Below are 17,956 nucleotides of genomic sequence, written 5' to 3'. Positions count from 1 at the left end.
TGAACCAGCACCATTTGTTGAAAAGGCTATCTTTTTTCCATTGGATGTTTTCAGCCTCTTTGTCGAGGATCAAGTGGCCATAGGTGTGTGGGTTCATTTCTGGATCTTCAATCCTGTTCCATTGATCCTCCTGCCTGTCACTGTACCAATACCATGCAGTTTTTAACACTATTGCTCTGTAGTATTGCTTGAGGTCAGGGATACTGATTCCCCCAGATTTTCTTTTGTTGCTGAGAATAGTTTTAGCTATCCTGGGTTTTTTGTTGTTCCAGATGAATTTGATAATTGCTCTTTCTAACTCTGTGAAGAATTGAGTTGGGATTTTGATGGGTATAGCTGCTTTATTTTTAAACTGGCAATTAAATAGAATTATGCTAAACCATTAACAAATACTTTAGTGTATTAATAATATATATGCCTTTTTCCTTCTACTGACCAACATTACTTATACAAAATGTGATATTATGCTTGTATATCAGCAATTTATTAATCATATATGAAATTAATTTTAGTTTGGAGAAATTTGAGAGGTGGGTGACAAATTCCAATAAAAACTAAGTGACCCAAAGAACTCCACTAGAGAGCTCCTACAGCTGATAAACAACTTCAGCAAAGTGGCAGGTTACAAAATCAACTCAAGCAAATCAGTGGCCTTCCTATACTCAAAGGATAAGCAGGCTGAGAAAGAAATTAGGGAAATGACCCCCTTCACAATAGCCACAAACAGTATAAAGTATCTTGGGGTGACTCTTACCAAACATGCGAAAGATCTGTATGGCAAGAACTTCAAGACTCTGAAGAAGGAAATGGAAGAAGACCTCAAAAAATGGGAAAACCTCCCATGCTCATGGATCGGTAGAATCAATATAGTTAAAATGGCCATTTTGCCTAAAGCACTATACAGATTCAATGCAATACCCATCAAAATCCCAACTCAATTTTTCACAGAGTTAGAAAGAGCAATTATCAAATTCATCTGGAACAACAAAAAACCCAGGATAGCTAAAACTATTCTCAGCAACAAAAGAAAATCTGGGGGAATCAGTATCCCTGACCTCAAGCAATACTACAGAGCAATAGTGTTAAAAACTGCATGGTATTGGTACAGTGACAGGCAGGAGGATCAATGGAACAGGATTGAAGATCCAGAAATGAACCCACACACCTATGGCCACTTGATCCTCGACAAAGAGGCTGAAAACATCCAATGGAAAAAAGATAGCCTTTTCAACAAATGGTGCTGGTTCAACTGGAGGTCAGCATGCAGAAGAATGCGAATTGATCCATCCTTGTCTCCTTGTACTAAGCTCAAATCCAAATGGATCAAGGACCTCCACATAAAGCCAGACACTCTGAAGCTAATAGAAAAGAAACTGGGGAAGACCCTTGAGGACATCGGTACAGGGAGAAAGTTTCTGAACAGAACACCAATAGCGTATGCTCTAAGAGCAAGAATTGACAAATGGGACCTCATAAGGTTACAGAGTTTCTGTAAGGCAAAGGACACCATCAAGAGGACAGATCGGCAACCAACAAATTGGGAAAAGATCTTCACCAATCCTACATCAGATAGAGGGCTAATATCCAATATATATAAAGAACTCAAGAAGTTAGACTCCAGAAAACCGAACAACCCTATTAAAAAATGGGGTACAGAGTTAAACAAAGAATTCTCACCTGAAGAACTTCGGATGGCGGAGAAGCATCTTAAAAAATGCTCCACTTCATTAGTCATTAGGGAAATGCAAATCAAAACAACCCTAAGATTTCATCTTACACCAGTCAGAATGGCTAAGATTAAAAATTCAGGAGACAGCAGGTGTTGGAGAGGGTGCGGAGAAAGAGGAACACTCCTCCACTGCTGGTGGGGTTGCAAATTGGTACAACCACTCTGGAAAGCAGTCTGGCGGTTCCTCCGAAAACTGGGCACCTCACTTCCAGAAGATCCTGCTATACCACTCCTGGGCATATACCCAGAGGATTCCCCACCATGTAATAAGGATACATGCTCTACTATGTTCATAGCAGCCCTATTTATAATTGCCAGATGCTGGAAAGAACCCAGGTATCCCTCAACAGAAGAGTGGATACAAAAAATGTGGTATATCTACACAATGGAGTACTATTCAGCCATTAGAAACAATGAATTCATGAAATTCTTAGGCAAATGGATGGAACTAGAGAACATCATACTAAGTGAGGTAACCCAGACTCAAAAGGTGAATCATGGTATGCACTCACTAATAAGTGGTTATTAACCTAGAAAACTGGAATACCCAAAACATAATCCACACATCAAATGAGATACAAGAAGAAAGCAGGAGTGGTCCCTGGTTCTGGAAAGACTCAGTGAAACAGTATTTGGCAAAACCAGAACGGGGAACTGGGAAGGGGTGGGAGGGAGGACAGGGGAAGAGAAGGGGGCTTACGGGACTTTCGGGGAGTGGGGGGGGGGCTAGAAAAGGGGAAATCATTTGAAATGTAAATAAATTATATCAAATAAAAAAAAAAGACAAAAAAAAAAACTAATTTGTATTTTTAAATAGCCATATTATTAAAATCAGTTTGTACATTAAGTATAGTCTCTATCAGAACACTTATAACGTTCAACAAAATATTATTTTTGAAAATTCTTTTTTTTTCCCCCGGTTTTTTGGATTTGGTTTTTTTCGAAACAGGGTTTCTCCGTATAGCCCTGGCTGTCCTGGAACTCACTCTGTAGACCAGGCTGTCCTCGAACTCAGAAATCCTCCTGCCTCTGCCTCCCAGAGTGCTGGGATTACAGGCATGTGCCACCACTGCCCTGCTTATTTTTGAAAATTCTAAAACTCATCTGGAAACAAAAATGACTTCAGTTGGAGATTCCAAGCAATCCTGAGCAAAAAGAACATACTGGAAGTATCACAAGACCCAACTTCAAAATAAGCTAAAATTGACCCAAAAATGTTAACAAAACAGTATGGCACTGCTATAAATTAGATGTGCTGACCAGTGAACTAGAAGGGAAGGATCAGAAATTACACACAGCTATAGTCACCCAAATGTAACATGTAATGAAGAAAAGGCAGGTTTTCAACTAATGATGATAAGAAAACTGGTTATCTACATGTAGAAATGTGAAATAAATTTCCTGTCTCTCAGTCTATAAAAAACTCAACTCAAAATAGACTAAAGACTTTAAGATAAACTTTTAAATGATGTGAGGAAGTGCACACAGGAAAAATGCTCACAATATAGGCATAGACAATAATTTCATGGCTAGAAATCCAATAGCTCAAAATTAAAAAACAAAAGAAAGAAAAAGAAAAAGAAAAATTTATCAGTAATATTACATTAAATTAAAAGGTTTATTTCTGCACAGCAAAAGAAACAATCATCAAAAGACTGAAGAGACAACTACAGAAGGGGAGAAAATTTTCACTACTGTCTTAGTCAGGGTTTCTATTCCTGCACAAACATCATGACCAAGAAGCAAGTTGGGGAGGAAAGGATTTATTCAGCTTACACTTCCACGTTGCTATTCATCACCAAAAGAAGTCAGGACTGGAACTCAAGCAGTTCAGGAAACAGGAGCTGATGCAGAGGCCATGGGGGGATGTTACCTACTGGCTTGCTTTCCCTGGCTTGCTCAGCTTACTTCTTATACAACCCAGGACTACCAGCCCAGGGATGGCACCACCTACAAGTGGCCCTCCTGCCTTGATCACCAACAGAGAAAATGCCCCACAGTTGGATCTCATGGATCCTTTCTCTGTGATAACTCCAGCCTGTGTCAAGTTGACACACAAAACCAGCCAGTTATTCACATAATCAAGGATTATTACCTAGACAATACACAGAACCCAAAAGATGATAAAATAACATTGATCCCATCAGTAAATCAACAAATAATATGAAAAGAGATTTCAAAAAATATATACTAATGGCTGATAACTATAGGAAAAATGTTAAATAATTTTCATCATAAAAATGCAAGTCAAAACTACAGCGAGGTCCCACCTCATCCCAGTCAGAAGATAAACGATAGCAAATATTGACAAGGAGGTGGGGAAACAAGAATACTAACACAGTATTGGTGGGAATATAAACTACTACAACCACTGTGGAAATCAATATGAGGATTCATTAAAAAAAAAAAAACTACAATAGAACTATCTTATGATCCATCTCTAACATTCCTGAGGAATCCAACAGAGATATTTCTGATATTTATTGTAACACTGTTCACAATAACCAAGCTATAGAATCAGCCTGGTAACCATCAACATAGGAGTAGATAAAAGAAATTATACAGACACCCATACCCACCCATCTTCTCCCACACACAATAAGCTGCATATAAGAATTAAATGTCAAATTTCAGAAAATTGATAGACTATCTTATAATAAACAAAATAATTTAGACACTAAAAGGTCAAGTATCACATGATTTCTTTCCTAAGTAGAATCAAAAAAAGAGTATGGGGAGGAGAGGGAGTAGGGGGAGGAGAGGTAATAGGGGGAGTAGGAGGAGTAGGAGGAGGAGGAAGAGTAGGGGGAGAAGGGTGAGGAGGGGGAGGAGAGGGAGGAGGGAAAAAGAGGAGGAGGAGGTTGACTTGAAGGTAGAAGAAGGATCATTAGGGAAGAGAAAAGGGACCAGGGAGAAAGAGAGGGGATGGAAGAAAGGGAAGTAGGGAGAGAGGAATTTACTATATCACATTATGTCCATCCATGGAAATGTCACTATGAAACCCATTAATTTGTTTACTTAATGTGATTTCACATTAACAATATAAAAGAAAATCGATCTTGATCAAATGTAACTGGTGGCTTAAGGTATCCCCTACAGTTCAGACGTCACCTAAACAGTCAAATATTCTGCATATTTTGGCACAGGGCTCACTTACATGTACACACTCCCCCAGAATCCAGAGAACTAAGAGTTTCCTCCCCATAAGAATTATGTCACATGGCCTCTCTTGCTCTCTCATCCGGAGGTAAGTAACAGACGTGTGTAGTATCAGCTTTGGAAAGCCTGCACAGACTGTACTGAGGACACTATTCTGTACTCATGGCTTTGTAAGGCTCAATGAAAGGGTCTAAGAAAAAAGTAACTTACAGGGACTCTGTAATAATCTATTTCCCTGCAATAATTTTATTGAATCTCACAAAGAGCCTCATGGTATAGATACTATATCTACATTGTTACCCACAAGGAAACAGCTCAGAGATTTCTAGAAATGTGTTAATATCAACAGCTAATCATGGCAAGAAAGAACCTAATATTTACTCATATGGCCTCTGCATTCAGGCTCAATTGACCTTTGAATTTTCACTTGCAGCATGCCTTCCATTTCTTTCAGATTATCATGACACTTAGTTAGAAGGTCCAGCTAAAACTGATTAGCCAAGCCAATATGAATAATGTAGTAAAACAAGCTAGGGCACAAGAGAATGAGGAAAGCTGAGTATCAAAATTAAGAGCTGAAGCCGTAGAAAGAGTAGGGAGAATCATTGACTCCTTCAGCAGGTACAGCTCCTGTAAGGATGTCCAACACATCCCATGGCAAGGATTTGACAATATCCATCAAGAAATCAAAACTGCCCTCGCTGAATCAATTGCTCTCAGAATACATTACTTGCCATCTGTCTCAAAGTTAGTCTCCAGTCTATGGTACTGTGTGTGAACTTTCATAGATTATATTTGAAAAATGCAAAGCAATTCACCCTGTAAAAGAATAATTTTGGAGAATTCACAGTTGAAGATATATGGGGGTGGTCTTTGATAATTTTCTGAAAATGAAGTGTCTTTATTCTACCAATGAAATAGCTAAGAAAGTAAGTTAAATGTAAGAATAGAGCCCTGGGAGAGGCAAAGCCATAGTGGCTGTTGGGTTGGTTCCCTGTGGTATAGAAGACTCTGCTGTGTGGTAGCTTCTAGTCTTGTTCCGGTGTGGCAGCCAAGGCTCTCCAGCCTTGGGCTATTGACTTAGCATGCTGAGAGTTCAGCATCCTTCTAGCCAACATGAAGAAAGAAACGAGAAGTACTTTTCAAGAACAACACCGAGACCATAGGTGTCAGGTCAGAAGCATGCAGATACACTTGGGTAGCCACTTGAGTGAGTATACATTATGAATAATGTAGTCAAAAAATCCCAAATCCACAAATACATTCATTTTTGCTATGAAAATCAAGGATAAAATGAGATAGTGCTTTAAGATTTTTTTAAAGTATTAAACAATTTATTGAGAGATATTAGAGAAATTATGAAAGTGGTCCTTGGAGAACTGAACTTTGATGACTTAAATTCTCCACCATGAATATGTATGTTTCTGAAAGATGACCTCAAAGGCTATAGAAACACTTCAGAACATGGTATAGACGCTATCATATCCACTCTTCAGTGAGATTTTTCATTCTAACAAAAGCAAACTGAAACCATCCAGAGGATCATTACACACCGGGATGACTTCAAACAAGTCTTTAAATGAAGAAGAAAGGAATCACACGCGTTCCTCAGGAACCCTCTTTTCTTCAATGTTTTCTTTCATGACTGCTCACAAAATGGTGAACTCAAAAACTCTCCATGTTGTCCACTGTGAGTTCCAAGCTCCTGCTATTGCTGGCAACTTCTTGAGCTCCTGTCTGAGAGCCAGGTGCTTCATCACTGGTGGCAACTTTCCCATCACTGCTGAGAACATAATTTCTCATTGTTTAATGCTGTTGGGAACATATTTTAGAAAGAATAAAATGAACTAATCAGTCACTAATTCATTATGGATTTAAAACTACTTTTTAAAAAAAGAAATGGGGAAATTCCCTCTGGGGAAAAAAATTAAAATATTCCAGACACTTCTATGTAAATATCTGTAATATTTGAAAACATTCCAAATAAGCATGGAGAGACAGAGAATCAGCAAGTACACACACACACACACACACACACACAGAGAGAGAGAGAGAGAGAGAGAGAGACAGAGACAGAGACAGAGACAGAGACAGAGACAGAGAGACAAAGGCAGAGAGAGGCATGGAGACACAGATTGAGAGACAGCGACAGAGAAGAAACAAAATCTGACAGGCAGGGAACTTTATGTAAAGAAAATAAAGGAGCTGTCCCTTTCTTTTACGGATGCCAGAAGTGTATCTCCTAGACTATTTCCTTATTCTTTGAAGAATTTAGTTATTAAAAAAAATATATATATATTTTGCTAGTGACACTGTATGGTACTAATTCCAAGTAACTAAAAATAAGAACATATTTTATATAACTGAAAGCAAAAGCATATAGACAAAATCGATTGAGTATAGAGGAAAATCATGTAATTTCCATCTAAAATCATCCAAAAAAAAAAATCCCACTTCAATTAGAATCTTTCCCTTGGCATTGTTGTGCTGAAGTGGACCCTGAACTGCCATCGGACTGGAGAGAATTCTCATAGGACCTGACTTCCCTACCCTGCTGACTACAGTAGCACAGTGATTGCTCTAAGTCCCCAAAGGTATCAGGTAGAACTTAATCCAGCAGTGCAGAGGGCTGTCCTCACAGGAAACCAGAAGACGTGACATACATAGGTAATACTTCCACAAATCAAGTCAAAGCCAGCACTTCCCTAAACATATTTCACATCCAAAAACATGAGCAGCTGGCTAAACTCCCACACACACACACAGCTTTAAAAGTGCTCAGTAAGGCAAATTGTTTCCTCTTCCTTTACGAAAGAGCTTTCTTTTCACTGGCTTTTTCGTTTTTTTCAATATCAAGTGTAAAATCACCTTCATTGTCCAGTATAGGCTAGCACCAGTTCCCTAGGAGAGCTACTAGCCGGCAGCAGAATATATTCAGGCTTGGGTGGTTCAGAGTCATGTAAATGGTCTATCATTTGAATATCATAGAAGAGAATAACAAAATTTGAATAATCCCCCCCTCTCATTTGGAAGTTATTAGTAGACTTTCCTTTGTTTCATTGAAAGAGGAGAATATACGAAGTTACAGCGATCCCATATGGCTAGCAGGAAAACCCCATTTAACTGCTTTATTGCCAGAAATGTTAAATAACTTCCTGAAGAGGCGGCTCAAATGAAACACATGGTAGCTATTAAACAGGGTCCCTAACACATCCTAAGCTATGCTTTTCTATGAGAACTGTCTCGTTAGAAACAATAGTATTTGGGTTGTTCATTCCATAAATGTTTGATGAACATCTACTTGGCACTTGAGTATGTACATCCAGCTTTCATGAGAAGTTTTTGATGATCCCCAAAACAGATAGAATATTCTGGGGCTTTAAAACAAGGACTTAGCTGTATTCCCCATTGCCCATCTTGGAAGCTAAGGGTAAAAGGACATCCTCAATGAGCATTGCCTCCTTCTCTACGTTTCAATGACTGAAACCATCCCATTTCCACCTGGATAATCTTTTCTTTTAAGATTTATTTACATTTTTACTAATGAGTACATATGTTGTGCAACAGATGTGTGTGCTCCAGGGTACAAAACAAGAGAGTCAATTCAGTTATTCAAAGTGGGTGTTGGATATCAAATGCAGGTCCTCTGTCAAAGCAGTAAGTGCGCTTAACCATGGAGTCACCACTTTAGCCCTGCACCTGGGTAATTTTAATCATCTGCTACTTGATCATTTCTTTTCACACCATACCAGTGATAGAGCTGACCACTGCTATTCAATATCCATCATACGGAACTATTTTTTGCCTTTTTAGGTATCTTTGTCCACTACATTGAGAATTACACACTGAAGAAAATTGTTAGATTTTTGTACCCAAGAAAATATAAGACATATAATTAAGAATGACCAACAAGCTTGAATTAACTGAATACTAAGTGTCAGCATTTTCCAAGTTCTCTGATGCCTTACAGCCCTCGCTAACTTCAGGAATTTAATCAATTTATACATAGATCATTTTCTAGGGAGACGGTTTGACCTCCAAATAAGCCAGTGGAGAGCTATCCAATTGTTATGATATGGTCTCACTTGAACAGAGACATTATCATTGTCTAGACACATTCAACTTTGACTCTCTTTTTTCCTATTTTGTAACATGACTGCTGCAGTTACTTAATAGAAATGTGAGTTGGCAAATTAAAGCAGAATGTGGAACATGGTAAAATTCCAAAATAATCAACATTAGCCACATGAATTATAAGCCTGGGGGATATGAAGGGTAAAATATTTTTGTCCTATAACTCACCTCAATGATTATAAATTTATGAAATAGTCTATATACTATGAAATACATCTTTGTAATCAAATATAGGAAATGCCTGTGTGTTGCTAGTCAGCTTGTAATATGGGGCAAGGGTTTTAATCTATCTTAAATGTCTTAGCTATAAGAGAACAATTGCTTAAGTTCTATCGGTCCCAAACAAATTTACGCACATCTTTTTATAATATCAGTCAATATCTGGTCACAGAACTTCACAGACATGTTTTCTCCATCAACCAGAATGCTCTGATAGGTAAAGTGGAGGCCAACACTCCAAAGGCGAGGTCCTAGCTTCCATAATTGACCACGGAACTGCAAAGAAGCTACTGTAATGTGTAGCACACCATAAGGTAGTTCTGAGGATTAGGGGGATTTGTGCAGGTGGACGTTTAAAAGGATGCCCTACACTTACTAACCACTAAGTGTGAGTTGATTCTTGTACCATGGGACTTACTCCATGAAGATTCTTTAATTACCTGTCACCTTCATTCACAACCTTGTCAGCAATCAAAAGCCCTCTATTGCCAGGAAGTCCGCTTAGTCATTCAACAGAACTTGAAGTTAAAACCCTTCTGCTGAAGACACTACACACTTCTGTCACACAACATGGGAGAAAGCAAGCAGGTACTGGTCTGAAAGCTTCCTCCCTGTTGACTGCCTTTCATGGCACCAGAGGATGTTATGTATTCTGCTGGGGGAGAGAGAGGATTCTATAAGCTTTGACACTGATTGCCAATGGTGAGATATCCCTATCGGTACAATAATGGCATGAATGTTAATGGACATGACCATCAGTTATCTGACTGTATTTAAGACCCACTTCACCAGAGGGCATTCATACTTAAACCTGTAAAACTTGGCTAAGGAGGTCATGCAGAATCTACTATTATTATTTTCTTAAGTGAAGAATGCATCAAACTACTTTGTAAATAAATGAGTGTGTCTCTCAGCCTTCATCATCGAAGCCTCTCTGTGTGTGCCTTTCTGTGTCTGTGTCTCTCCCTGTCTTTCTCTGTCTCTGTGTCTCTCCCTGTCTTTCTCTCTGTCTCTGTGTCTCTCCCTGTCTTTCTCTCTCTCTCTCTCTCTCTCTCTCTCTCTTTCTCTCTCTCTCTTTCTTTTTCTGTGTCTTTGTCTCTCTCTGTCTCTCTGTTTCACATTCACACATACACTCACAACAAATCATCCATGCCTTTCTGGCTTCAGGATTCCCTAAAGACAGAAGACGAACTAGGTAGTCTGTATTCAGTGATTGTCATAGAAATCTCAATGGATGGGTTGCATAGACTCTAAACGCCTCTCTAATCTGCATGCATACACACAGGTGTACCCACACATTCTTCTACATGCAACATACCCACAGAGAGAGGGAGGAAGAGAGACAGAGAGAGACAGAGAGAGAGAGAGGAGAGAGAGAGAGGTGTTAATGCCTCTGTACTGTTTTATAAGAACCATTGAACTGGGAACTAGAAACTCAGGCTCCTTAATTCATTCTGAGTATCCACAAAGAATGGCCTTAACAGAAAGCTCTGTAAGCTTCTAAAACACTTCATTTTATTCATTCCTGCCCTTATGCTTAAGACAATAAAAATAATAATGGAATGGATTTTTTTAAACTTTTCATATCAATAAATTAATCCATGGAATCACCACCCAAAGTAATAATAAACAAGTAAGCAAAGATGCTTCTTTGTCGGCATACCTAGGATGCCTTTTGGAAGGCACTACATTCAGTTCTCCCAGCAGTCCTAAGAAATACGAGGGATTTTCCACCCACTAAGGAAGAGTCAGGATAGCTTATTCTCTACTGTATTTACTAACAGTAGAGAAAGACAAAAGACTTGAAGTGTGCAGACAATGACAAATAATTGGCTTTGTGGGCCTCCAAAAATTAGGACCAAAAAAATCTACCCACAGTCAGTATGTAAATTTAATATATCACCAATGCCATAATATAGACTGATTGCAACTTGAGACCAGAACATCATTGCATCATTGGAGGATGTGACTCTCACATCCAGGTCTGATGGCTTCACAGACTGCTCCACAATGCTGATTGCTTTCTTGTTGTCTGGACCTAGTTGTTACGATGTTTATAATGTTATGATTTGTAATGATATTAGTTTTTTTTTAATACGGTCATAATTTGTGCGTCTCTTCTTTTCCAGGCTGTTCCGTGTATTGGAGAAAAGGAAACAGCTGGTGAGTTGACATTTGGGTTGCGCTTTGTCTCTTACCTCTTTAAGAATAAAATTCCACCTTAAAATAGAAATCTTAGTCATATCTAAAATGCGCTAATATCATCAATTTGTGTGGGAAATGTTGCCAAATTCTTGGTAAAAAAAAAAATCAGTTTTTCTCAAATCAAAAATATGACTTTTTAGTTGATGTTGACCAATGTGATGAAAGGTGGTCTTTGAAACTTTATCGTTGGTATTTACCAAGACTTATTTAATATCAAGTAGCTTGTTTGGTAGTCAGAAATAGATGTTCTTGATGGATAAAATGAATAGTACGTGACTTAATGGAGTGAGGAAACAATGCAACTGACAGAGGAAAATGGTGTTGCTTTTCACACTCTGGGATGCTTGTAAGTATTCCACAGTATTGTGGGGAAATGGGAAAGAATTGATGGGGGGGTGAAAATATGAGAAATTAGCCTGGAACTGGTAGAATTCTGTGCTTTAAAAATCTTTTGGCCTTTCTCAATATCGTTTTCTGTGTTCAACCTAAAGAAAATAAAGACAAAAAGAAAAGCAAGTCCAGTTAGAATGTGCACCGCCCACTTGAAGCATCTTGTCTAGTTGATGGACATGTGACATCATTTAGTTCATAGATGTGTGATGTTTAAGAGCAAGAGAGTGGGGGCAAGTGGAGTCAAACCGAAAGAAAGTATGACTTGAAGTTCTTTAAGGTTTGTGGGGTATGAGTTTAGGGCTTATGGGTTATGAGTTTTTATGTATTCATATTTATTTATACATTTGTTTGGGGGAAGGTAGTGTATGGGTGGGTCATGGGTATGGAAATCAGATAACAGTTTATGGGAGTAGGCTTTCTCTTTCTACTATATGGGTTCCGGAGTATACCGTGTATCCTAAGTTTGATGGTGAGAGGCATCTTGCCATCGTCTTCATTCATGAATAAGGGACGTTCATCTTTTCTTACTGGGATCTTGTTTTGTAGCTAGGAAGTTTTCACACAAAGATCTCAGCTCTTTCACACTGCGAGCTGAGCTTCCCTACCATGTTTAGTTGTTGGTGTCTGGCCTCTTCACTCTAATAATATTGAGAGCCCCTCAGAATAGGAAGAAATGATTAAAGTGGATTCAAGATTCTATGAAGGAACAATAAAATTCTGTGATGAATGGGCTCTGGTGATACAGATTAACTACACTCACTGGCATCGGGAGAGCTTAAAGTAAGTTGTTAAACCACAAGTCTTTACACAGATTTCGCAGGACTCTCTAGTTAAACGAGAACTAAATGGTTAAATGTGTGCATATACATCCTAACAACAAAGCAACTTAGGCCGCTACTTTGTCTGGGGTTGTGACATTCTTTGTCATTCCCTAGACTAGCTGAGTTGAACAAAGTGTCTAATAGCAATGTTGGCATCTTATCCTAGAATAACAGCAAATTCTTTCATTCTCCCAAGGAAAACATTCAGGTGTAAAATGTTGGCTGGTGGGGAGAGAAAGAAGGGAAGGAATTCAGTTGTCTGAGGAGACGGGGTAGTAAAGTGCCAACCCCTTCCTCTTCCGCTTGAATGGTGTCCCTTCGTCACTTCGTCATGGAGGAGTGCTCCATTGTGTCACTGCTCGGATATTTCAAAAATGCTGTCATGACTCAGAAGCCAGCACAGCATAAGCAGAATGCACCACCTGTTTCCTGTTACCTTGCCCAGTCTCCTCCTCTGCAACAAAAAGAAACATAAAACTGACGGCCACACTTCCTAAGATTTGTTTAATATTAAGAAGACAAATTTTTCTTTCTTTAAAAAAAAAACTTTATTGTTTTTTCTTGTTTTATTAAATTTTAAATGTTATTCCCCTCTTCAAGAACTCCTATCCCCTTCCCCTCTGCCTCCACGAGGGTGCTCACCCACCCACCCACCCACCCATTCCCACCTCACTGCCCTAGCATTCCCCAATGAAGGGGCATCAAGCCTTCACAGGACCAAGGGCCTCCCCTCCCTTTGATGCCAGACAAGGCTATCCTATATTACATATGTGGCTGGAGCCATGGGTCCCTTCATGGGTGCTCTTTGGTTGGTGGTTTAGTCCCTGGAGCTCTAGGGTGGGGGGGGGGAGGGAGCTCCCTACGGGGGCAGTGGAGGGGGGCTCCTGGTTCATTGATATTGTTGTTCTTCCTATGGGATTGCAAACTTCTTCAGCTCCTTCTGTCCTTCCCCTAACTCCTCCATTGGGGTCCCCCTGCTCTGTCCAATCATTGGCTGCAAGCATCCACATCTGTATCAATAAGGCTCTGGCCAAGCCTTTCAGGAGACATCCATATCAGGCTCCTGCCAGCAAGCCCTTCTTGGTATCAGCAATAGTTTCTGGGTTTAGGGGCTGCATATGAGATGGATTCCCAGGTGTGGCAGTCTCTGGATAGCCTTTCCTTCAGTCTCTGCTCCACTCTTTGTCCCCATATTTCATTTAGACAGGAGCAATTCTAGGTTAAATTTTTGAGAAGGACGGCTGTCCCAGTCCCTCAACCAGGAGCCTGCCTAACCTCTGGATATGGTCGCTACAGGTTCTCTCTCCCCTTTGTTGGGTATTTTCGCTAATGTCATCCCTGTTGGGTCCTGGGAGCCTCTTGCTTTCCTGGCTTCTGGCACTTTCTGTTGGCTACCCCCAATTCCCCATACCCCATAACTACATACCTGTGTTCAATTTCCTGGCCCTCTGTACATCTCCTCCATCTCCTCCCACACCTGATTCTGTCCCCGCCCCTTTTTTTCCTCTCCTCCTCCTCTCTTCCTTCCAGGTCTGTCCACCCTCTACCTCCAGTGATTATTTTGTTCCTCCTTCTAAGATTGAGACATCCACACTTTGATCTTCCTTCTTGACCTTCATATAGTCTGAAGTTGCAGCATGGGTATTCCAAGGTTTTTTTGTTAATATCCACTTATCAGTGAGTACATACCTTGTGTGTTCTTTTGCAACTGTGTTACCTCACTCAACATGAAATTTTCTAGTTCCATCCATTTGCCTGCAAATTTCATGAAGTCATTGTTTTTAATGGTACATTCTGTAAATGTACCACATTTCTGTATCTATTCCTTTGTTGAGGGACATCTGCATTGTTTCCAGCTTCTGGCTATTATAAATAAGGCTGCTATGAACACAGTGAAGCATGTGTCCTTATTACATGTTAGAGCATCTTCTGGGTATATGCCCAGGAGGGGTAGAGCTGGGTCCTCAGGTAGTATTATGTCCAATTTTCTGAGGAACCACAGACTGATTTCCAGAGTGGTTGTACCAGCTTGCAATCCCAACAATGGAGGAGTGTTCCTCTTTCTCCACATTCTTGCGAGCATCTGCTCTCACTTGAGTTTTTTATCTTAGCCATTCTGACTGGTATGAGGTGGAATCTCAGGGTTGTTTTGATTTGCATTTCCCTGATGACTAAGGATGTTGATTATTTCTTAAAGTGCTTCTCAACCATATAAGAGTCCTCAGTTGAGAATTCTGTTTAGCTCTGTACCCTATTTTTAATACAGTTATTTGGTTTTCTGGAGTCTAATTTCTTTATTTCTTTGACGGTGCCTGCCAGACATAGAAAGCCATAGGCTAGAGATTCACAGATTTAGTGCAGTCCCAGGCTGCTTAGCAAACCACACACACCCCTACATATATACATACACACACACACACACACACACACACACACACACACATATATATATATAGAGAGAGAGACAGAGACAGAGACAGAGAGAGAGAGACAGAGACAGAGAGAGATTATATATATATGAATATATAGAGAATAGAGAGAGAGGTGTGGTGGTACAATCCCATAATTAGCTGAAAAGCTGATGCAGGAGGACAGCTGTGAATTCAATGAACACATAGACTACATAGCAAATCCAGACCAATCTGAGGATTGCAGAAAGAGATCTTGCTGCAGTAAATGAAAAATTGGGGTCAGCAAGTGGTCTTAGCCAGTAAAGGCCTTACCACCAAGTCTGATGACCTGAGGTCAATCTTCTGGACCCATATAATGGAAGAACAGAAATTTTCTTTTGACTTCCACATGTGGAGGAACACACACACACACACATGTGCATGCATATATATATACATACATGCATGCATACATACATGCAATATAAATTTAAAACTGACATAGGAAAGAAGTTTATAGACTGAGTCCATGGCTTTTCATGAGATCTTGCTGAAGACCGGAACCAGCTGAAATACATCAGCCTTGCCCAGCTTCAGGCACATGGATGTCCCATATCACACACTCCATGATTCCTGTTGAATTCATTCTTATCTACATTAAAACATCTACATGTCTGTGATATATTCCTCAATAAATTTTACTTTATAAGTTCCTGGACAAAGTGTTGTGGTTATGAGGAAATACATTTTTTGTCAAAAATACAAATGTAAAAAAGAGATTAAGCATTTAAAAGTTAGTGAGTTCACCTGTCAAGGTAACCCCTTGTATTTGAATAGGCTGTGAATAATGGTATCTGATCATATGGTCCAAATGAGAATATGATTTACTTCAAAAGTTGTGAAAGAGTGGTTGTATCTAACTCTTCTCTTTCTAAGCTTGCCATATTCTGTGGGAAACATCCTGAGTCTATGAATGTGACTTTATTTGCTCCTAACTCTGCAACCCTCTGGTTTCAAGTTCCCACTGAAGAGAAGGGCTACAATAAAGCCAAAAGGCTTACTCAGTCTTCCTGGGTAATTGAGTTCTTTAACAGGATTAAAACTTCCTTCCACCCTAAGGGCTGCCTTTTTTCTTTCCCTTTTTTTTTTCCCTTGCTAAATGAAGGCAGCCTATTGTTCCTTGCCAAGCAGGTCTGTCTTTAACTTGTGTGACCCCCCTTATCCAAGCCAGCTGAAACCAACTAGGGCAGCCTTCCGAGCCTCTAAACAAACTCACTTGTAGTGCCCTGCACCCTCACTCTTGCATAACCTTGGGTTGTTCGAGGTGGTCTTAGCCACCCACCATTCCCCTCAGTGCTGCTGAGCTATCCCAGCCTTTCTACTCCTACCCTTCTTCCTCCTGAGGACCAAACCTCCAAGTTGAACACTTGAAACACCATTCTGTGCAGCCATTCCATAAGTCCTTACTGATCAGCCATGTCTCCTAGGCATCCTATTAGGGTATTAGGACATTTTAATTACAGTATCAACTCAGAGTTGACTTGTAGGAACTCAGACCCTGGTTGGAGAATAACTTCCACAAGTCAGCATCCTGCTCTTCCCAATGGAGGTTTCTCTAGCACCTTGTTCAAAACTTCCTCAGAAAAGAATCATACTAAAACTGCTTACAGTAATGTATCCTCAGGACTGAAATAAATATTCTTAGGACCAACCAATTCATTTGTAAAAGAATTAAATTCAAACCACACAAGTATCTGCATAGTTTGTTTTTCTTGATCTATGATAGTTTCGTTATTTTTATTGGTCGCCAAATGGGTTCACCTAAAGAATGGACCCAAAGGGCGCAATGGTGGGTTACAACCCCAGCAACAGCAATGTTTGGGATCATACATTCAAGTCCAACCTGACATACATAATTAAGGCCTGTCTTTAAAAAAAATAAAATAAAATAAAAAAGAAGACACCCCCCCCACACACACACACACAAGAACAACAACAACAAAAAAGAAAACCACAGATGGAGCCTTGAGCCACTGGTATCTATTCTAATATATCTGCTCCCTATCTGTGTAGCCTTCAGAAAGTTAAGCTACTTCCTCATTCTTCTCTTTTACCAGTATAAATAAACCACCATGCTCTTGTAATCAGGGAAGCCTAGTACACAGCGAGTTCTAAAAGCATAGCTCATTCTTACATTACATTACATTACATTATATTACATTACATTACATTACATTACATCACATTACATTACAATCAGTAATGCTTATAGTCACTGTGCAGTGGGCCTTATAAAGGTTAGCTCTGTCCCTGCTGCCTGTGTATGTGTCCTTGGGACACCACGTAACAGAGATCCATGTAACTGCCCTTGTAGAAGAGAGATCATTTTCTTCACAAATCTGAGCTGATTCAGATATGTTATTCTTTACAGTATAGGTGCAGTTGGTCACATGTTAGCCTCTTTTCAGAAATTATTTTCTCGTTGAGACTGAAATCCTCTCTTATGAATATATATATCTGCAACTCAATATCTACAAAAGATTAGTCCTTGAAGAGTATATATTTCCACTTTGCTTATTTTTCCATAATTACCCTGTATACTCGATCCAGTGCTGTTATTAGAATCTGTCTACCCAGAAACCAGACTCACAGAGCTCTTCCAGCCTGCCCTTCTATTGCATGAGGTCCTGTCAGCTTCTCCTTAGCCCAAACTCTCTCTCTTCCATCTCTCCCACTGAAGGCTCCACTTTTCAATAGAATTCTTCAACACTGTTCAGAACTGGTTTCCTTGTCTTTTATAGACTTTTTAAACATGTGTGTGTCTGTGTTTTGGGGTGTGTGCACATGACCTCAGATGTCCTCAGAGACCAGATTTGTATCCCCTGGAGCTAGAGTGACAGATAATT

At 39.7% G+C, this 17,956-nt stretch overlaps 1 protein-coding gene across 1 annotated transcript in view; it reads left to right on the top strand.

The window, feature by feature from the left end:
• The window catches only part of LOC127668433 (rho GTPase-activating protein 7-like), a 392,875-nt gene that overhangs the window by 177,359 nt on the left and 197,560 nt on the right, over positions 1-17,956 (top strand). The window contains 1 exon segment of the mRNA XM_052162055.1: positions 11,371-11,404. Within this exon segment, the coding sequence (XP_052018015.1) occupies positions 11,371-11,404 (34 nt within the window).

This window comes from Apodemus sylvaticus, chromosome 18, assembly GCF_947179515.1.
Source record: "Apodemus sylvaticus chromosome 18, mApoSyl1.1, whole genome shotgun sequence".
Classification (NCBI taxonomy): domain Eukaryota; kingdom Metazoa; phylum Chordata; class Mammalia; order Rodentia; family Muridae; genus Apodemus; species Apodemus sylvaticus.
This window is presented reverse-complemented; position numbering and strand designations above follow the sequence as displayed.